The sequence below is a fragment of the Ranitomeya variabilis genome, chromosome 4 (genome assembly GCF_051348905.1).
Source record: "Ranitomeya variabilis isolate aRanVar5 chromosome 4, aRanVar5.hap1, whole genome shotgun sequence".
Classification (NCBI taxonomy): Eukaryota; Metazoa; Chordata; class Amphibia; order Anura; family Dendrobatidae; genus Ranitomeya; species Ranitomeya variabilis.
In genome coordinates this window covers 584,818,820-584,842,046 of record NC_135235.1, presented here as the reverse complement: position 1 = coordinate 584,842,046, position 23,227 = coordinate 584,818,820, and the positions used below count along the sequence as shown (strand labels likewise).

The window sequence follows — 23,227 nt, the reverse complement described above, 5'->3', positions numbered from 1 at the left end:
ACCAATCAGCGACAGGCTTAGTCCGGCCGCTAATTGGCCCCTCCCTACTCTCCTCCAGTCAGTGCCCCCTCCCTACTCCCCTTCAGTCAGTGCCAGTGTGTCGCCCCATCCCGGACCAACTTTTTACTATTGATGCTGCCTATGCAGCTTCAATAGTAAAAAGATATAATGTTAAAATAATAAAAAATAAATACAAAATTGTGCTTTTCTCACTTTCCGCTGTCTGCCGATGCGCGCGATGCTGCCACCAGCTTCCATTCCAAGTGATGTATTGCGAAATTACCCAGATGACTTAGCGGTCATCTGGGTAATTTCGCAATGCATCACTGGGAACGGAAGCTGGCGGCAGCATCGAGTGCATCGGGACAGCTTCGGTGGATGCTGGAGGGTGAGTATATAACTAATTTTTTTTTTTTTTTAACAGGGATATGGTGCTCACACTGCTATATACTACGTGAGCTGTGTTATATAGTACGTGGCTGTGTTATGTACTGCGTGGGCTGTGTTATATACTAAGTGGGCTGTGCTATATATTACGTGGGCTGTGTTATATACTGCCTGGCTGCTATATACTATGTGGCCTGTGTTATATATTGCATGGGCTGTGCTATATATATTACGTGGGCTGTGCTATATATTACGTGGGCTGTGTTATATACTACGTGGCTGTCTGTTACGTGGCTGTGCTATATACTATGTGGCTGCTATTTACTATGTGGCTGTCCTATATACTACGTGGTTGTCCTATATACTACATGGCTGTGCTATATACTACGTGGCTGTGCTATATACTACGTGGCTGTGCTACATACTACGTGGCTGTCTGTGTTATATACTACGTGGCTGTGTTATATACTTCGTGGCTGTGTTATATACTACTTGGCTGTGTTATTTACTACGTGGCTGTGCTATATACTACGTGGCTGTGCTAAGCACGACATACATACATACATACATACATTTTCTAGAATACCCGATGTGTTAGAATCGGGCCACCATCTAGTATATATATATATATATATATATATATATATATATATATATATACACTCACCGGCCACTTTATTAGGTACACCATGCTAGTAACGGGTTGGACCCCTTTTGCCTTCAGAACTGCCTCAATTCTTCGTGGCATAGATTCAACAAGGTGCTGGAAGCATTCCTCAGAGATTTTGGTCCATATTGACATGATGGCATCACACAGTTGCCGCAGATTTGTCGGCTGCACATCCCAAAGATGCTCCATACAAGGCAGGATGGATCCATGCTTTCATGTTGTTTACGCCAAATTCTGACCCTACCATCCGAATGTCGCAGCAGAAATCGAGACTCATCAGACCAAGCAACGTTTTTCCAATCTTCTACTGTCCAATTTCGATGAGCTTGTGCAAATTGTAGCCTCAGTTTCCTGTTCTTAGCTGAAAGGAGTGGTACCCGGTGTGGTCTTCTGCTGCTGTAGCCCATCTGCCTCAAAGTTCGACGCACTGTGCGTTCAGAGATGCTCTTAGGCCTACCTTGGTTGTAACGGGTGGCGATTTGAGTCACTGTTGCCTTTCTATCAGCTCGAACCAGTCTGCCCATTCTCCTCTGACCTCTGGCATCAACAAGGCATTTCCGCCCACAGAACTGCCGCTCACTGGATTTTTTTTCTTTTTCGGGCCATTCTCTGTAAACCCTAGAGATGGTTGTGCGTGAAAATCCCAGTAGATCAGCAGTTTCTGAAATACTCAGACCAGCCCTTCTGGCACCAGCAACCATGCCACGTTCAAAGGCACTCAAATCACCTTTCTTCCCCATACTGATGCTCGGTTTGAACTGCAGGAGATTGTCTTGACCATGTCTACATGCCTAAATGCACTGAGTTGCCGCCATGTGATTGGCTGATTAGAAATTAAGTGTTAACAAGAAGTTGGACAGGTGTACCTAATAAAGTGGCCAGTGAGTGTGTATATATATATATATATATATATATATATATATATATATATATATATATATACATATACTAGATGGTAGCCCGATTCAAACACATCGGGTATTCTAGAATATGTATAGTTTATTTATGAAGATTTTAGAATAATACATTGAATACACAGGATTCGGCCGTTCGCGACCAATTAGCGAAGCGTGGTTCAAATCCTGCGCCAATTCGCGGCCGGCCATGTAGTATATAACAGCCCACGCAGCATATAACACAGCTCACGTAGTATATAACAGCCCAAGCACGCAGTATATAACACAGCCCACGTAGTGTATAACACAGCCCACGTATTGTATAACACAGGCCACGTAGTGTATAACACAGCCCACGCAGTATATAGCACAGCCCATGCAGTATATTGCACAGCCCACGTAGTATATTGCACAGCCCATGTAGTATATGGCACAGCCCACGTAGTATATAGCACAGCCCATGTAGTATATAGCACAGCCCACATAGTATATTGCACAGCCCACGTAGTATATTGCACAGCCCACATAGTATATTGCCCAGCCCATGTATTATATTGCACAGCCCACGTAGTATATTGCACAGCCCACGTAGTGTATTGCACAGCCCACGCAGTACATTGCACAGCCCACGCAGTACATTGCACAGCCCACGCAGTACATTGCACAGCCCACGTAGTACATTGCACAGCCATTAACCCTGTGTGAGCGCTGACTGGAGGGTAGTATGGAGCGGGCACAGACTGCGGGGAGGAAGGAGCAACCATTTTGCCGCCGGACTGTGCCCGTCGCTGATTGGTCGTGGTCGTGGCCATTTTGCCGCGACCAATCAGCTATTTGGATTTCCATGACAGACAGAGGCCGCGGCCAATGAATATCCGTGACAGACAGAAAGACAGACAGACAGAAAGACGGAAGTGACCCTTAGACAATTATATAGTAGATATATATATATATCGTATATGTGTACATATATGACATTACATGTATGACCCTTTGCAGAAAATCACATCATATTGTTCACCTACCAATAAGTTAATGGTGTGATCCTGCGAAATGGGTTAAATAATTCCAAAAGACTTTACTGCTCACTTGATTCTAATTCCGAAGTCTAATGTCTCGTGTGATCTTTTTGCCATGTTTTTATGGGTTGTCTTAAACTATACATTCAATCTTTGTGAAATTCACCATAAGCTACAACTAAGAACATTTTTACTGTTCAAAACGCGTCAGAGGAATTTCTGTTTCTGGTTCTTTCTGGATTTTATTATATGTGGACAATAAACTTCTGATTGATACTTTTATTCATGTGAGATGTGAGGATGCTGGATTCCAGTTTTTTATGTTTTGCAGTGTTATATTAGTTATATTCTTGTACATAGAAGTAGTACTATAGTAGATACATTTGAAACCAGAAGTTTACATGCACTATGTAAAAAGACACATCTGCATGTTTGTCTCAATATCTGACATGAAATCAGAATAAACCTTTCCCGTTTTAGGTCAGTTAGGATTACCATAATTATTAATATTTGCCAAGTGCCAGAATAATGAGAGACAAATGTTTTAAGTCATTTTTATTAGTTACTGCAAAGTCAAAGGTTTACCTACATTTCATTAATATTTGGTACCATTGCTCTTAAACTGAATAACTTGGGTCAAACATTTGGAATATCCTTCCACAAGCTTCTCAAAGTAGTAGGTCGGAATTTGGTCCCATTCCTGCTGACAAAACTGGGGTAACTGATCCAGGTTTGTAGGTCGCCTTGCTCGCACCTGCCTTTTCAGTTGTGCCCATAAATTTTCAATAAGATTGGGATCGGGGGCCTGTGATGGCCACTACAAAACATTGACTTTGTTATCCTTAAGCCACTTTATTACCATTTTGGCAGTATGGGTCATTGCCCATTTGGAAGACCCATTTCTGCCCAAGCTTTAACTTCCTGGGATGTTGCTTCAGTATTGTCACATAATCTTCTTTTCTCATGATGCCATCTATTTTGTGAAGTGCACCAGTCCCTCCTAAAGCAAAACAACCCCACAACATGATTCTGCCACCCCCATGATTCACAGTTGGGATGGTGTTCCTAGGCTTCAAAGCTTCCTCCGTTTTCCTTCAATTATAATGATGTTCATTATGCCAAAAAAAGTTCAATTTTGGCTGATCAGACTACAGGACATGTCTCCAAAAGTTAAGGTCTTTGGTCCTGTGTGGATTTGCAAACATTAATGTGGCTTTTTTATGTTTCTTTTGGAGTAATGGCTTCTTCCTGGCAGAGTGGCCTTTCAGAGCATGTTGATACAGTACTTGTTTCACTTTGGATTATGACACAATCTTACCAGCTTCCGACATCATCTTCACAAGGTCTTTTGCTTTTGTCCTTGGGATGATATGCACATGTCGGACCAAAGCACATTAATCTCTGGGTGTTGTGAATTTACTTTTTGGCTCCCTCTAGTGGCTACTAGTGATTTGACTCTGGGTTTGTCAGTCATTCCTTTTATGCTCACCTGGGTCGTTAGGTCAGGGGTGTTGCTATATAAGCTCCCTGGACCTTCAGTTCAATGCCTGGCAACGCTGATATCAGAGCTAATCTGTAGTGCTCTTGTCTTCTGATCCTGGTTCCTGCTTGATTAAGCTAAGTCTGCTTTTTTGCTTTTTGCAATTCGTTATTGTTTGCATTTTTTGTCCAGCTTGTATATTATCTGTATCCTGACCTTGCTGGAAGCTCTAGGGCGGCTGGTGTTCTCCCCCCGGGCCGTTAGACGGTTCGGGGGTTCTTGAATCTCCAGCGTGGATTTTTGATAGGGTTTTTGTTGACCATATAAGTTATCTTACTATATTCTGCTATTAGTAAGTGGGCCTCTCTGTGCTAAACCTAGTTCATCTCTGTGTTTGTCATTTCCTCTTACCTCACCGTTATTATTTGTGGGGGGCTTGTATCCTACTTTTGGGGTCCTTTCTCTGGAGGCAAGAGAGGTCTTTGTTTTCCTCTTCTAGGGGTAGTTAGCTCTCCGGCTGGCGCGAGACATCTAGCGACCAACGTAGGCATGTTCCCCGGCTACTTCTAGGGTTGGCGTTAGGAGTAGATATATGGTCAACCCAGTTACCACTGCCCTATGAGCTGGATTTTTGTACTTTGCAGACTTGCTGATATCTCTGAGACCCTCGCCATTGGGGTCATAACAGTTTGCCAGGCCAGTACTAAATGTTAAATGCATTGCAGAAGTGGGATTATAAGAAAGAAAGTTCTGAGTTTTTTTTTTCTTTTCCCCTTTACCTTTGAGTGGCTTGTGATTGCTGCAGACATGAATGTCCAGACCTTGATTACAAGTGTGGACCAGCTTGCTGCTCGTGTGCAGGGCATACAAGATTATGTTACCAGAAATCCTATGTCAGAACCTAAGATACCGATTCCTGAACTGTTTTCCGGAGACCGATTTAAGTTTAGAAATTTCAGGAATAATTGTAAATTGTTTTTGTCCCTGAGACCCTGTTCCTCTGGAGACTCCGCTCAGCAAGTGAAAATTGTTATTTCTTTTTTACGGGGCGACCCTCAGGATTGGGCTTTCTCGCTGGCGCCAGGAGATCCGGCATTGGCTGATATTGATGCGTTTTTTCTGGCGCTCGGTTTGCTTTATGAGGAACCCAATCTTGAGATTCAGGCAGAAAAAGCCTTGCTGGCTATGTCTCAGGGCCAGGACGAGGCTGAGGTGTATTGCCAAAAATTTCGGAAATGGTCCGTGCTGACCCAGTGGAACGAGTGTGCATTGGCTGCAAATTTTAGAAATGGCCTTTCTGAAGCCATTAAGAATGTGATGGTGGGTTTTCCCATTCCCACAGGTCTGAATGATTCCATGGCCCTGGCGATTCAAATTGACCGGCAGTTGCGGGAGCGCAAAACCGCAAATTCCCTCATGGTGTTATCTGAACAGGCACCTGATTTAATGCAATGTGATAGAATCCTGACTAGAAATGAGCGGAAAATTCATAGACGCCAGAATGGCTTGTGTTACTACTGTGGTGATTCTGCACATGTTATCTCAGCATGCTCTAAGCGTCTTACTAAGGTTGTTAGTCCTGTCGCCATTGGTAATTTGCAACCTAAGTTCATTCTATCTGTAACTTTGATTTGCTCACTGTCATCGTATCCTGTCGTGGCGTTTGTAGATTCAGGTGCTGCCCTGAGTCTTATGGATCTGTCATTTGCCAAGCGTTGCGGTTTTGTTCTTGAGCCATTAGAAAATCCTATCCCTCTTAGGGGTATTGACGCTACGCCATTGGCAGAAAATAAGCCGCAGTTTTGGACACAGGTTACCATGTGCATGACTCCCGAACATCGGGAGGTAATACGTTTTCTTGTTCTGCATAAAATGCATGATTTGGTTGTTTTGGGGTTGCCATGGTTACAGACCCATAATCCAGTCTTGGACTGGAAGGCAATGTCAGTGTCAAGTTGGGGCTGTCATGGTATTCATGGAGATTCCCTGCCCGTGTCTATTGCTACTTCTACGCCTTCGGAAGTTCCGGCGTATTTGTCTGATTATCAGGATGTCTTCAGCGAGTCTAGGTCAAGTGCATTGCCTCCTCATAGGGAATGTGACTGTGCAATAGATTTGATTCCAGGCAGTAAGTTTCCTAAGGGAAGACTGTTTAATCTGTCGGTACCTGAACATACCGCGATGCGTTCATATATCAAGGAGTCTCTGGAGAAGGGGCATATCCGTCCTTCTTCTTCCCCTCTTGGTGCGGGATTCTTTTTTGTGGCTAAAAAGGACGGATCTTTGAGGCCTTGTATTGACTATCGGCTTTTGAATAAGATCACTGTCAAATTTCAGTATCCTTTGCCGTTGTTGTCAGACTTGTTTGCCCGGATTAAAGGTGCCAAGTGGTTCACCAAGATAGACCTTCGTGGTGCGTACAACCTTGTGCGCATTAAGCAAGGAGATGAATGGAAAACCGCATTCAATACGCCCGAAGGTCATTTTGAGTACTTGGTGATGCCATTTGGGCTCTCTAATGCACCTTCAGTTTTTCAGTCCTTTATGCATGACATTTTCCGGAAGTATCTGGATAAATTTTTGATCGTTTATCTGGATGATATTCTGTTTTTTTCTGATGATTGGGACTCGCATGTGGAACAGGTCAGAATGGTTTTCAAGATTTTGCGTGAAAATTCTTTGTTTGTTAAAGGCTCAAAGTGTCTCTTTGGTGTACAGAAGGTTCCCTTTTTAGGCCTGACTCTTGTCCACCTGACAGATTGTTTGTGCCTGCTAAATGGACCAGCAGAGTCATTTCCGAGGTTCATTCCTCAGTGTTGGCAGGGCACCCGGGAATTTTTGGCACCAGAGATCTGGTGGCCAGGTCCTTTTGGTGGCCTTCCTTGTCAAGAGATGTGCGGTCATTTGTGCAGTCCTGTGGTACTTGTGCTCGAGCTAAGCCTTGCTGTTCTCGTGCCAGCGGGTTGCTCTTGCCCTTGCCTGTCCCGAAGAGACCTTGGACACACATCTCTATGGATTTCATTTCGGATCTTCCGGTGTCTCAGGGCATGTCTGTCATCTGGGTGATATGTGATCGTTTCTCCAAGATGGTCCATCTGGTTCCTTTGCCCAAACTGCCTTCCTCTTCTGATCTGGTTCCTGTGTTCTTCCAGAACGTGGTTCGTTTGCACGGCATTCCTGAGAATATTGTGTCGGACAGAGGATCCCAGTTTGTTTCCAGGTTCTGGCGATCCTTTTGTGGTAGGATGGGCATAGATTTGTCGTTTTCGTCCGCTTTTCATCCACAGACTAACGGACAAATGGAACGAACTAATCAGACTCTGGAGGCGTATTTGAGGTGTTTTGTCTCTTCTGATCAGGATGATTGGGTAACCTTCTTGCCGTTGGCTGAATTTGCCCTTAATAATCGGGCTAGTTCTGCCACCTTGGTTTCGCCATTTTTCTGCAACTCTGGTTTCCACCCTCGTTTTTCCTCGGGACATGTGGAGCCTTCTGACTGTCCTGGGGTGGATTCTGTGGTGGATAGGTTGCAGCGGATCTGGAATCATGTGGTGGACAACTTGAAGTTGTCACAGGAGAAGGCTCAGCGTTTTGCCAACCGCCGCCGCGGTGTGGGTCCCCGACTTCGTGTTGGGGATTTGGTATGGCTGTCTTCTCGATTTGTTCCTATGAAGGTCTCCTCTCCCAAATTTAAGCCTCGATTCATTGGTCCTTACAAGATATTGGAGATCCTTAATCCTGTATCCTTTCGCCTGGATCTTCCGGTGTCGTTTGCCATTCACAACGTATTTCATAGGTCCTTGTTGCGGCGGTACGTTGTGCCTGTGGTTCCTTCTGCTGAGCCTCCTGCTCCGGTGTTGGTTGAGGGCGAGTTGGAGTACGTGGTGGAGAAGATCTTAGATTCTCGTCTCTCCAGGCGGAGGCTTCAGTACCTGGTCAAGTGGAAGGGCTATGGTCAGGAGGATAATTCCTGGGTGGTCGCCTCTGATGTGCATGCGGCCGATTTAGTTCGTGCCTTTCACGCCGCTCATCCTGATCGCCCTGGTGGTCTTGGTGAGGGTTCGGTGACCCCTCACTAAGGGGGGGGGTACTGTTGTGAATTTACTTTTTGGCTCCCTCTAGTGGCTACTAGTGATTTGACTCTGGGTTTGTCAGTCATTCCTTTTATGCTCACCTGGGTCGTTAGGTCAGGGGTGTTGCTATATAAGCTCCCTGGACCTTCAGTTCAATGCCTGGCAACGTTGATATCAGAGCTAATCTGTAGTGCTCTTGTCTTCTGATCCTGGTTCCTGCTTGATTAAGCTAAGTCTGCTTTTTTGCTTTTTGCAATTCGTTATTGTTTGCATTTTTTGTCCAGCTTGTATATTATCTGTATCCTGACCTTGCTGGAAGCTCTAGGGCGGCTGGTGTTCTCCCCCCGGGCCGTTAGACGGTTCGGGGGTTCTTGAATCTCCAGCGTGGATTTTTGATAGGGTTTTTGTTGACCATATAAGTTATCTTACTATATTCTGCTATTAGTAAGTGGGCCTCTCTGTGCTAAACCTAGTTCATCTCTGTGTTTGTCATTTCCTCTTACCTCACCGTTATTATTTGTGGGGGGCTTGTATCCTACTTTTGGGGTCCTTTCTCTGGAGGCAAGAGAGGTCTTTGTTTTCCTCTTCTAGGGGTAGTTAGCTCTCCGGCTGGCGCGAGACATCTAGCAACCAACGTAGGCATGTTCCCCGGCTACTTCTAGGGTTGGCGTTAGGAGTAGATATATGGTCAACCCAGTTACCACTGCCCTATGAGCTGGATTTTTGTACTTTGCAGACTTGCTGATATCTCTGAGACCCTCGCCATTGGGGTCATAACACTGGGACACAGAACCCATCTCCTTCCTGAGGGGTATGATGGCTGGACATTCCCATCTGGTTAGTAATTGCGTATAATTGTTTGTACAGATGAACGAGGCACCTTCAGGATCTTGAAATTGTACCCAAGGATGAGCCAGACTTGTGCAAGTCCACAATTCTCTTCCTGATTCCTTGCTGATTTCTTTAGACTTTCCCATGAAGCTACACAAAAAAGCAGTGTGTTTCAGGTGTGCATTTAAATACATCCACAGGTGTGTCTCTAATTAACTCAGATGTTGCAAAAAAAACATCAGAAGCTTCCAAACACATGACATCATGATATGGGCAGTCCAGAATTATTTAAAGGCATAGTAATCTTAGTCAGGGGCTGATTATAATGAGGTCAATCTGGGCGGTAGCCCAGGGCCCAGTGGTGTGGGGGGGGGGCCTGGGCTACCGCTCAGATTGACCGCCGCCATCAGGGCATCACTGGCGTATTGGCCCGGTGGGCAGAGGGGGCCCGCATCAGGCTCCGTGTCATCTGCTCACCGGGCCCCTACTGGCGCTGCAGCAGTTTAATGCTATTGATGTGTGAGCCCGTGCCCACACGTCAACTGTTAACAGCCGCCAGCCAATCGGAGGCTGGCAGCTGATGTCATCCGCAGCGCGCACGTCGCCGGCATCTGATGTCATTGTCAGTCGCCGGCGAGTGTGCGCTTCAGCTGCGAGGAGGAAGCTTTGCCGAAGGAGCGCGGTCAGGTGAGAAGAACTCTTTTTTTTATTATTGAGAGCGGCAATCCGGGGGACCCGGGCCAGAATGCTGGAAACTGGGGGCAGAGATGCTTGAAACTGGGTGCAGAGATGCTGGACACATTTGGGGCAGAGATGCTGGACACATTGGGGGCAGAGATGCTGGACACATTGGGGGCTGAGATGCTGGACACTGGGGGCAGAGATGCTGGACACACTGGGGGCAGGATTGGAGACATGGGCTGAATGTAGATACGGGGCATGATTGGAGACATGGGGCAGGATTGGAGACAGATCATGCAGGATCATGAGGCAGGATGGATACGGTGGAGACCGATGGGGCAGGATGGGGAGATCATATGGGGCAGGATGGATACTCATGAGGGCAGGATGGGAGAACATATGGCTGGAGCCAGGAATGAGATACACGGGGCAAGGATGGGGGATACTATTATTACCATAGGGGCTAATTAAGGGATATTATTACTGCAGTGATGTATTTATTTTATTTTTTTAGTATACTGCTTTAAATGGGGGGGGGGCGGTCCTGTTACTGTTCAGAGTGACACTATGTCGCCTTTTTTTCTTCATGTGGTGTAATGTAGAAGTTGGGAAAAATTAAGTAATGTGTTCTGCAAGGGGAGCTCGAGATAACTGTGTTATTTCCTGCAGAGACGAGTCCTGGCTGGATCAAGTGATGGCGGTCTGTGCTGGATGAAAGATGAAGGACTTCACCTAGAGACGTCACTGGTGAGTCAGTGTTACCTATACACTGACACTATACACTGTATACTATATACAGAGGTCCTGTGTACAATGTCACCAGTGATTGCTGTATTACCTCTACACAGACACTGCATACTATGTAAAGATCTCCTGTGTATAATGGCACTTATGGTGATAGTATTGTGGGGTTTTTTTTTATTACTGATCAGTATTGTAGTATTCAGTCACTATATGGTGGTAATATATGGTCTGGTCATGGTTTTGCGGTGTTTGTCCCTTGTATGTGCTATTTGGTCACTTTGTGGTGGTAATATGTGGTCAGGTCATGGTGCACTAGTATTTGTTCTTTGTATGTGATATTATTCGGTCACTGGTGGTAATATGTGGTCTGGGCATGGTATTATATTTGTTCCTTGTATGTGATATTATTGGTCATTTAAAAAATTGAAAAATAAATAAAAAATATACCTAAATGGTATTGCATATTTTAACAAATATTTAATAGGTTACAACAGAGTAGGGCCCGGCCAAAAGTGTCTACCGTGTTATGGTGGCGGCTTGAAAAATCATTTGGCCAAAACAAAAGCTGCCAGTTACATGTGTGATCTGGTGATGGGAACTGTTAATGTGTGATAGGTGAGAAGTGGAGTTTCACTCAGCAACTATTTTTCTGGAATAATCTGGTTCAGGTATATGAAGACCCCATCGCATGACCCCGTCGCATGACCCCGTCACATGACAGGGGGGCCCACAGAGTCTGAACAGCCCGGGGCCCTGGCTACCCTTAATCCACCCCTGATCTTAGTGTATGTAAACTTTTTACTTTTGCAGTAAGTAATACAGATGCCTTAATACATTCTTTATCTCACTATACTGGAAAATATTAATAATTATGGTAATCCTAATTAACCTAAAATTTGAAAGGCTTATTCTGATTTCATGTCAGATATTGAGAAAAACGAGCATATGTGTCTTTTCATATAGTGTATGTAAACTTCTGGTTTCAACTGTATATTTTTGTATGTGGGGATCAATATTTTCTTTATAATATTCTTGTATATAGGGGGCAGTATTATAGAAGTTATATTCTTATATGTGGGGAGTGGTATTATAGTAGTTATATTCTTGTACATAGGAGTAGTATTATAATAGTTATATTCTTGTACATAGGAGCAGTATGATAATAGTTATTATTATTATTTATTTATATAGCACCATTGATTCCATGGTGCTGTACATGAGAAGGGAAATAGATCAACTGACCGAACAATATATATATATATATATATATATATATATATATATATATATATATATATATATATATATATATATATATATATAAATATATATATATATATAAATAATTTGTAGCCAAAAAAAGTCAAATACAGAAATAGATCAATGGCCACCTTCGTCTGTGCTAAAAACTAAGGAAATGTGAAATATGTGAAATGTGAATAGCATACTGGCTTATGAACTTTATGAACAAACATATGAGATTTTTAGCACAAGATTTGCAAACGTTGTGAGCCCATTCACCAAAACGTCAAGGTAATCTCAGATCGAATGGGTAACTACACTGACTGCCTGGTGTGAACACTTACCTATGGTATCTGAGCTGACTGCCTAATGTGAACACTTACCTATGGCTAATAACAGGATAAAGCCTACTTATATAGGAGGCTCAGAACCAACTGTGTTGAGATGTAATTAGAACCTGGAGAAGGGCGAGACGTTCAAGTCAGAAAATAGTATATAGTAAAATAGATCAACTGACCGAACAATATATATATATATATATATATATATATATAAATAATTTGTAGCCAAAAAAAGTCAAATACAAAAATAGATCAATGGCCACCTTCGTCTGTGCTAAAAACTAAGGAAATGTGAAATATGCAACGTTTGCAAATCTTGTGCTAAAAATCTCATGTGTTTGTTCATAAAGTTCATAAGCCAGTATGCTATTCACATTTCACATATTTCACATTTCCTTAGTTTTTAGCACAGATGAGTGCGGCCATTGATCTATTTTTGTATTTGACTTTTTTTGGCTACAAATTATTTGTATATATATATATATTGTTCGGTCAGTTGATCTATTTTATTATATACTATTTTCTGACTTGAACGTCCCGCCCTTCTCCAGGTTTTAATTACATCTCAACACAGTTGGTTCTGAGCCTCCTATATAAGTAGGCTTTATCCTGTTATTAGCCATAGGTAAGTGTTCACATTAGGCAGTCAGCTCAGATACCATAGGTAAGTGTTCACACCAGGCAGTCAGTGTAGTTACCCATTCGATCTGAGATTACCTTGACGTTTTGGTGAATGGGCTCACAACGTTTGCAAATCTTGTGCTAAAAATCTCATATGTTTGTTCATAAAGTTCATAAGCCAGTATGCTATTCACATTTCACATATTTCACATTTTCTTAGTTTTTAGCACAGACGAAGGTGGCCATTGATCTATTTTTGTACATGAGAAGAGGTTACATACAAATTACATAATTATATCACTTACAGTAAGCAAACTAACAATTACAGACTGATACAGAGGGGCGAGGACCCTGCCCTTGCCGGCTTACATTCTACAAGATGGTGGGGAAGGAGACAATAGGTTGAGGGTTGTAGGAGCTCCGCTGTTGGTGAGGCGGTAGTTGCGGTAGTGATGAGGAGGCAGCGTGGTCAGCGCAGGCTGTAGGCTTTCCTGAAGAGGTGGGTTTTCAGGTTCCGTCTGAAGGATCCGAATGTGGTTGATAGTTGGACGTGTTGGGGCAAAGAGTTCCAGAGGATGGGGGATATTTGGGAGAAGTCTTGTAGGCGGTTGGGTGAGGAGCGAATAAGTGTGGAGGAGAGAAGGAGGTCTGGGGAGGACCGGAGATTACGTGAGGGAAGATATCGGGAGATTAGTTCAGAGATATATGGAGGAGACAGGTTATGGATGGCTTTGTAGGTCAGTATTAGTAATTTGAACTGGATACGCAGAGGGAATGGGAGCCAGTGAAGAGATTTGAAGAGGGGGAAGCAGAGGAGTAGCGAGGAAAGAGATGGACTAGTCGGGCAGCAGAGTTAAGGATGGACTGGAGAGGTGCAAGGGTGTTAGCAGGGAGGCCACATAGTTACCGTATATTCTTTACATAGAGGCAGTATAATAGTAGTTACATTCTTGTACATAGGGGCAGTATAATAATAGTTACCGTATATTCTTTACATAGAGGCAGTATTATAGTAGTTACATTCTTGTGCACAGGGGCAGTATTATAGTAGTTATATTCTTGTTCATAGGGGCAGTATTATAGTAGTTATATTCTTGTACATAGAGGGCCAGTACTATAGTAGTTATATTCTTGTACATAGGAGCAGTATTATAGTAGTTATATTCTTGTTCATAGGGGCAGTATTATAGTAGTTATACCCTTGTATATAGGAGGCAGTATTATAGTAGTTATATTCTTGTACATAGGAGCAGTATTATAGTAGTTATATTCTTGTACATAGGGGCAGTATTATAGTAGTTATACCCTTGTATATAGGAGCACTCTTATAGTAGTTATATTCTTGTACATAGGGGCAGTATTATAGTAGTTATATTCTTGAACATAGGGGCAGTATTATAGTAGTTATATTCTTGTACATAGGGGCAGTATTATAGTAGTTATATTCTTGTACATAGGGAGCAGTATTATAGTAGTTATATTCTTGTACATGGGGCAGTATTATAGTAGTTATATTCTTGTACATAAGAGGCAGTATTATAAGTTATATTCTTGTACATAGGGGCAGTATAATAATAGTTACCGTATATTCTTTACATAGAGGCAGTATTATAGTAGTTACATTCTTGTGCACAGGGGCAGTATTATAGTAGTTATATTCTTGTTCATAGGGGCAGTATTATAGTAGTTATATTCTTGTACATAGAGGGCCAGTACTATAATAGTTATATTCTTGTTCATAGGGGCAGTATTATAGTAGTTATACCCTTGTATATAGGAGGCAGTATTATAGTAGTTATATTCTTGTACATAGGAGCAGTATTATAGTAGTTATATTCTTGTACATAGGGGCAGTATTATAGTAGTTATACCCTTGTATATAGGAGCACTCTTATAGTAGTTATATTCTTGTACATAGGGGGCAGTATTATAGTAGTTATATTCTTGTACATAGGAGCAGTATTATAGTAGTTATATTCTTGTACATAGGGGCAGTATTATAGTAGTTATATTCTTGTACATAGGGGGCAGTATTATAGTAGTTATATTCTTGTTCATAGGGGCAGTATTATAGTAGTTATATTCTTGTACATAGGGGGCAGTATTATAATAGTTATATTCTTGTACATAGGAGCAGTATTATAGTAGTTATATTCTTGTACATAGGGGCAGTATTATAGTAGTTATATTCTTGTACATGGGGGCAGTATTATAGTAGTTATATTCTTGTACATGGGGCAGTATTATAAGTATTATAGTAGTTATATTCTTGTACATAAGAGGCAGTATTATAATAGTTATATTCTTGTACATAGGGGCAGTATAATAATAGTTACCGTATATTCTTTACATAGAGGCAGTATTATAGTAGTTATATTCTTGTACATGGGGCAGTATAATAGTAGTTATATTCTTGTACATAGAGGGCCAGTACTATAGTAGTTATATTCTTGTTCATAGGGGCAGTATTATAGTAGTTATACCCTTGTATATAGGAGGCAGTATTATAGTAGTTATATTCTTGTACATAGGAGCAGTATTATAGTAGTTATATTCTTGTACATAGGGGCAGTATTATAGTAGTTATACCCTTGTATATAGGAGCACTCTTATAGTAGTTATATTCTTGTACATAGGGGCAGTATTATAGTAGTTATATTCTTGTACATAGGGGGCAGTATTATAGTAGTTATATTCTTGTACATAGAAGCAGTATTATAGTAGTTATATTCTTGTACATAGGAGCAGTATTATAGTAGTTATACCCTTGTATATAGGAGCACTCTTATAGTAGTTATATTCTTGTACATAGGAGCAGTATTATAGTAGTTATATTCTTGTACATAGGAGCAGTATTAAAGTAGTTATAGTCTTGTATATAGGGGGCAGTATTATAGTAGTTATATTTTTGTACATAGGGAGTCACATTATGGTACAGTTTATTCTTGTGGAAAATGTATAGAACATAAATATTTATAAATTAAACAAATCACACCCTACATACTGTATCTATTTTGCCTACAGGCTAACAAAACTCAGACAAATTCAAACATAACTCTAATGGGAGGTTTATATAAATTATACTTAAACAGTTACTATTACTATTTCCTTGCCTGAGGAGGTGGTGATGGCGAACTCAGTCGAGGGGTTCAAGAGAGGCCTGGATGTCTTCCTGGAGCAGAACAATATTGTATCATACAATTATTAGGTTATGTAGAAGGACGTAGATCTGGGGATTTATTATGATGGAATATAGGCTGAACTGGATGGACAAATGTCTTTTTTCGGCCTTACTAACTATGTTACTATGTTACTATGTTAGTTGCAGTTATCTGAGGTAGACGTTGGGTGGACTACATGGTGTTTACGAGGCTGAGTTTCTTTTAGTCGTTTCCGCCCTCATGTTTTATAAAGAAATATTTTGGGGTTATTTAGTCTGCATTTCTTATTTTTCTGCTATTTATGCTTTTGAGTTTCTGTTCCCTGTTCTGTGACAATGAGGCTTCCGTTTATAGTTCTATAGCTGGGAAGTTTCTGCTTTGTTGATCTTGGTGGGGGTAAAAAGGAATTATCTGCACCAACGCTACATGACATGATTCATCACATGAGAAGAAACTAAGGTCGGTTTTACGTGTCTGACATTCAATGTTCTTAGTATCGATATCAAGATCAGCCATGAGTCTCCTGTCCAGAACGCAAAAGCCTCATTCACTGTATGGAGAAAAGTATTGGGGCACATATCTTACTCACTGAATTCAGTTTTTTCATTTAGTCCCATTGTCACAAGTGTATAATGTGGCCCTTCGTCCCTGGTGTATAAAATCCGGCTCCTCGCCATTCCGTCCGACTTTACTAACATGTGACAGAATGGCTGCTGACAGAAACTGTTCATAAAAAGGAACATGTCATCGTAAATTACCTATTGTTTAAATCAGGTTTTGTGTTACATTCATTTTTTATTTTTTTTTCATTTTTGACAATTGTTTCAGTCTCGCGATTTTTATTATAAAACAACATTAGTAATCTTGCAATTTGTGGCTGCTGAAAGGGAGACCTGAGAACCGCCACCTATCTAACTCCATCATCGGATCCTATTTGGATTAGCCAGCCTGGCACGACGCCATCGTTGCTGCGGAACGCACATTTGATACCATGCCAGGCTGGCTAATCAAAAGAAAAGCCACAGATGCCATCAAGTAAGAGGTGATTTTCTCTGCTCCCATCCAGCAGCCGCACACTACTGATATGGCCTCTGGACTGGATCTTGCACACTATTTGGCCCAACTCATCAGTCTGTTCATTACGGCTATGTACATGTGTTGTTTCCTGAAACAACTGGAGTATGATACTGATAAATCTCTAGTGACAAGTGTGAAATCTGCTGGATGTTTTTTTTTGTTTTTTTTTATACAGATTGTGATCTGAAAAAAAATAAATATTGCCAACATTTTTAAAAAATTACATTTAACACAAAAACTTGATTTAAGCATCAGGTATTTTTTCTGATGGTTATTTCCCTTTAAGCTGCAAAAACCACCTAGGATCCAATATACATAGAGTAGTTCAGCTGACAGTATCATATAGGATAGGCTTAGATACATCTGCTTAGCAGACATCATCACATATTATAGGCATAGATACAACAGTTTAGCTATCAGAAAGAATAGGCTTAGATACTGTAGATTAAATGTCAGTGCCGCATGTGATTGGCTTAGATACTGCACTGTAAAAGGGTTACAGAGTGTAGGCTTGGATACCCCCATTTTATGTTGCTTCCTTTAGATATGCTGTATGTTTGCAGCGAAAAAACTGAAAAAAAAGAGTTTATTGCGATAAGTCACCTGTTCTGTGTTCTTCTTGTGTGTCAGTGCAGATTATGATCATGTTTGGGAATGGTTGTTTTCAATACTTTTGTGTAGCGGCTCCTCCCTTGTGCAGTTCCTTCTTTCATTTTTAGTGTATTTGTGCCATTAGACAAGTGTCTGCCAGCTGCAGGCTGAGATCACTGAGGGCGCTGTCACCAGGTTAGTGTTCCCTGACTACTCCTGACAACTTATAACAATCTCTGACAACTTATGGATGCCTTTGTCTTTCTCCTGACACCCTGACAATACACTGAATTGACCTGGTAGCTTTAACTCCTCTCCTAAATATTATTAGGTAGAAAGTCAGCCCTAACCATGATCCCTATGAAGGGCTTGCTTGAGGTTTTTCCTGGTTGTTGCTGCCAAGTCAATGTATTGTACAAGGAAATGCACAAACTACAATTCATACGGTAAAACTTTCCAGTCGTTACAGATATCATGTTGTGTTTTGCTATTTAACAACAAGAAAAAATACTAAAAAGATAGCTGGATCAGGAACAGATTGACTGTCTATGACCAGAATGTGACTGCCAATGGGGGAGTATTCAAGGATACAGCTGCAGCACAAGAGAAGTCTTGAACATACACTCACTGGCCACTTTATTAGGTACACCTGTCCAACTTCTTGTTAACACTTAATTTCTAATCAGCCAATCACATGGCGGCAACTCAGTGCATTTAGGCATGTAGACATGGTCAAGACAATCTCCTGCAGTTCAAACCGAGCATCAGTATGGGGAAGAAAGGTGATTTGAGTGCCTTTGAACGTGGCATGGTTGTTGGTGCCAGAAGGGCTGGTCTGAGTATTTCAGAAACTGCTGATCTACTGGGATTTTCACACACAACCATCTCTAGGGTTTACAGAGAATGGTCCGAAAAAGAAAAAAAATCCAGTGAGCGGCAGTTCTGTGGGCGGAAATGCCTTGTTGATGCCAGAGGTCAGAGGAGAATGGGCAGACTGGTTCGAGCTGATAGAAAGGCAACAGTGACTCAAATCGCCACCCGTTACAACCAAGGTAGGCCTAAGAGCATCTCTGAACGCACAGTGCGTCGAACTTTGAGGCAGATGGGCTACAGCAGCAGAAGACCACACCGGGTACCACTCCTTTCAGCTAAGAACAGGAAACTGAGGCTACAATTTGTACAAGCTCATCGAAATTGGACAGTAGAAGATTGGAAAAACGTTGCTTGGTCTGATGAGTCTCGATTTCTGCTGCGACATTCGGATGGTAGGGTCAGAATTTGGCGTAAACAACATGAAAGCATGGATCCATCCTGCCTTGTATGGAGCATCTTTGGGATGTGCAGCCGACAAATCTGCGGCAACTGTGTGATGCCATCATGTCAATATGGACCAAAATCTCTGAGGAATGCTTCCAGCACCTTGTTGAATCTATGCCACGAAGAATTGAGGCAGTTCTGAAGGCAAAAGGGGGTCCAACCCGTTACTAGCATGGTGTACCTAATAAAGTGGCCGGTGAGTGTATATATGGGAAGGATGATAGCTATAGAATGCAAGGGTCACAGATTCGCTGCGGGTGGTAAAGAGATGTATGAGGGGCACAATCATTGGATGTAATGCAGGAGCAGCTTAATATCCTCTAACTGTTTCTTCTCCTACAAGTTTTTATGTCCTTTTTGTGCCAAGAACTTGGTTTTTCTCAGTTTCTTCCCCCAATTCAGGGATATTAAATTGTGAACCACCCATGGGACAGGGACTGAGTGAACACAACCTGTGTACAGCACTACAGAATGTGTTGGAGCTATAGAAATAATAGATGATAAAATATGGAATAGATGGCAGATCAGATACATACAGCACTGCTCAGGATGATACAATAAGATGCAGTAGGTTTATCTCCAACCTGTTTTTCCAGGTGGATTACCGTAGCCCCCGCAGACCTGGTACATCTCACAGCTGTGGGCTTTTCTGATTGTATCCGGTCTGGACAATCCTCTATGAGCCCCAGTCTTATATATTTTGCTTGTACTGATACATTGTAGCAACTATCAGGGCTGGAGAGATGGGTAGCTCACAGAGGATTTACAAGACTGAATACAGCAGTAACAAACCCTCAGCTGTTAGGCTGGCGTCACACTCAGCGTATGTAAATACGGTCCGTTTATTAAGGCCGTAATACGCAGAAATGTGCCCAAAATAGTGATCCGTATGTCATCCGTAGGCAGGGTGTGTGTGGCAGCGTATTTTGAGCATGGCATCCTCCGTATGTAATCCATATGGCATCCGTACTGCGATATTTTCTCGCAGGCTTGCAAAACCGACATCTAATCGATTTATGTGCTCAAATGTTCGTTAAAACATATATACAGTGTATATATATACATATATACACTCACCGGCCACTTTATTAGGTACACCATGCTAGTAATGGGTTGGACCCCCTTTTGCCTTCAGAACTGCCTCAAATCTTCGTGGCATAGATTCAACAAGGTGCTGGAAGCATTCCTCAGAGATTTTGGTCCATATTGACATGATGGCATCACACAGTTGCCGCAGATTTGTCGGCTGCACATCCCAAAGATGCTCCATACAAGGCAGGATGGATCCATGCTTTCATGTTGTTTACGCCAAATTCTGACCCTACCATCCGAATGTCGCAGCAGAAATCGAGACTCATCAGACCAAGCAACGTTTTTCCAATCTTCTACTGTCCAATTTCGATGAGCTTGTACAAATTGTAGCCTCAGTTTCCTGTTCTTAGCTGAAAGGAGTGGTACCCGGTGTGGTCTTCTGCTGCTGTAGCCCATCTGCCTCAAAGTTCGACGCACTGTGCGTTCAGAGATGCTCTTAGGCCTACCTTGGTTGTAACGGGTGGCGATTTGAGTCACTGTTGCCTTTCTATCAGCTCGAACCAGTCTGCCCATTCTCCTCTGACCTCTGGCATCAACAAGGCATTTCCGCCCACAGAACTGCCGCTCACTGGATTTTTTTTCTTTTTCGGACCATTCTCTGTAAACCCTAGAGATGGTTGTGCGTGAAAATCCCAGTAGATCAGCAGTTTCTGAAATACTCAGACCAGCCCTTCTGGCACCAACAACCATGCCACGTTCAAAGGCACTCAAATCACCTTTCTTCCCCATACTGATGCTCGGTTTGACCTGCATTAGATTGTCTTGACCATGTCTACATGCCTAAATGCACTGAGTTGCCGCCATGTGATTGGCTGATTAGAAATTAAGTGTTAACAAGAAGTTGGACAGGTGTACCTAATAAAGTGGCCAGTGAGTGTATATATATGTCATTGAGACACACACATATATATATATATATATATATATATATATATATATATATATATATACTGTATTTATATTTAATTCAGCGCGAGATATGTGAAAAGTCGGTAATTCAATTGCCGGCTTTTCATTTCTCCTTCCCAAACCCGACAGGATATGAGACATGGTTTACATACAGTAAACCATCTCATATCCCTTTTTTTTTTGCATATTCCACACTACTAATGTTAGTAGTGTGTATGTGCAAAATTTGGGCGCTGTAGCTTGTAAAATAAAGGGTTAAATGGCGGAAAAAATTGGCGTAGGCTCCCGCGCAATTTTATCCACCATAGTGGTAAAGCCAGTGACTGAGGGCAGATATTAATAGCCAGGAGAGGGTCCATGGTTATTGCCCCCCCCCCCCCCTGGCTACAAACATCTGCCCCCAGCCACCCCAGAAAGGCACATCTGGAAGATGCGCCTATTCTGGCACTTGGCCACTCTCTTCCCACTCCCCTGTAGCGGTGGGATATGGGGTAATGAAGGGTTAATGTCACCTTGCTATTGTAAGGTGACATTAAGCCATATTAATAATGGAGAGGCGTCAATTATGACACCTATCCATTATTAATCCAATAGTACGAAATGGTTAATAAAACACACACACATTATTTAAAAGTATTTTAATGAAATAAAGACACAGGGTGTTGTAATATTTTATTATACTGGTAATCCACCTGAAGACCCTCGTTCTGTAACAAAGGAAAAATAAAAAAAACAATATCTCATACCTTCCGTCACTCAGGTCAAGTCCCACGAAGTAAATCCATCTGAAGGGGTTAAATCATTTTACAGACAGGAGCTCTGCTAAAGCCGTGCTCGTGCCTGTAAAACCCCCAGGGAATGAATGGAAAGCGGGGTGACCTGTAGTTACCTTGAGTCGCGGTGAGGCGCCCTCTGCTGGATGTCCTCATATCAACTCGAGCGTGGGAACTTTTCCAAGGCTCCAGTTCATGAGGACATCCAGCAGAGGGCTGCGATTTTCTACGGCCGTAGAAGACCGTATAATACGGATGCGTAAAATACGGCTGATAGGAGCTGGGACATAGAGAATCATTGGGCCGTGTGTTATGCGTATTTTACGGATGTATTTTCTGAGCTCATACGTCCGTAAAACTCGCTAGTGTGACGCCGGCCTTAATGGTTCAGCTTCTGGATGACAGCAAAAAAGGAAAAAAATGGAGCATCGACTCATCTCCATGGTGCAATGTTTGCTGTATATCTGTATATTTCTCTCCTTCAGATAATGGAGCTCAGGCTGATCTTTCTCACTTTTGGTTTAATTGTTTCTGATACCAAAGCCGATGATCCTGGAATAAAGGGGCGGCTGACCCTAAAAGGACTGCAGTATGGTGAGTGCATGGCAGTAAAATGGCAGTATCCAGTGATGAGCGCGAGTGCTCGTTACTCGAGGTTTCCTAGGGTGCTGGGGTACGCACCCAGTATCGCATGTGCTCCAGTGACATGCATAGTTCACAGTTGTTAGACACCCGAAAAACATGCAGGGATTGCCTGACATACACGGCTAACCCCGCATGCTTTGTGGCTAACAGCCGCGAAACACTCGGGCTCGGGGACACGAACATGTCACTGGAGCACCCGTGATTCTTAGTACGTGCCCGAGCACCCTAGGCAAACTCGAATAACTAGCACTCGCGCTCAACACTAGTAGTAACTCTTTAACCTCTTCACTTTTGTTTTTTCGCTGTCCTTCTTCCCAGAGCCATAACTTTTTTATTTTTCCGTCAATATGGCCATGTAAGGGTTTGTTTTTTTGCGGAAAAGTTGTGCTTTTGAATGACACCATTGATGTTACCATATAATGTGCTGGAACACGGGAAAAAAATCCAAGTGCGGTGAAATTCCAGGTTCGTAGATACCAAACATGTTTAGGTTATTTTTGATTTAAGTGGTGAAAAAAAAATCCAAAGTTTGTTTAAAAAAATAAATAAATGGCGGCATTTTCCGAGACCTGCAGTTTCTCCATTTTTCAGATCTGGGGCTGGATGAGGGCTTATTTTTTGTGCGCCGAGCTGACGTTTTTATTGATGCCATCTTTAGGTAGAGACGATGTTTTGAT

At 42.3% G+C, this 23,227-nt stretch overlaps 1 protein-coding gene across 2 annotated transcripts in view; it reads left to right on the top strand.

The window, feature by feature from the left end:
- Positions 1 to 16,468: 16,468 nt before the first annotated feature.
- LOC143765900 (bactericidal permeability-increasing protein-like) overlaps positions 16,469 to 23,227 on the top strand; it is a 56,800-nt gene continuing 50,041 nt past the window's right edge. Inside the window, exons 1-2 of one of the 2 annotated variants that reach the window (XM_077253085.1) lie at positions 16,469 to 16,605; positions 22,391 to 22,499. In XM_077253085.1, the coding sequence (XP_077109200.1) occupies positions 22,394 to 22,499 (106 nt within the window). In that variant the 5' untranslated portion in view covers positions 16,469 to 16,605; positions 22,391 to 22,393. Of the gene's footprint in view, positions 16,606 to 17,951; positions 18,010 to 22,390; positions 22,500 to 23,227 lie in introns of those variants that run through there. The other variant, XM_077253083.1, reaches the window with a different exon arrangement.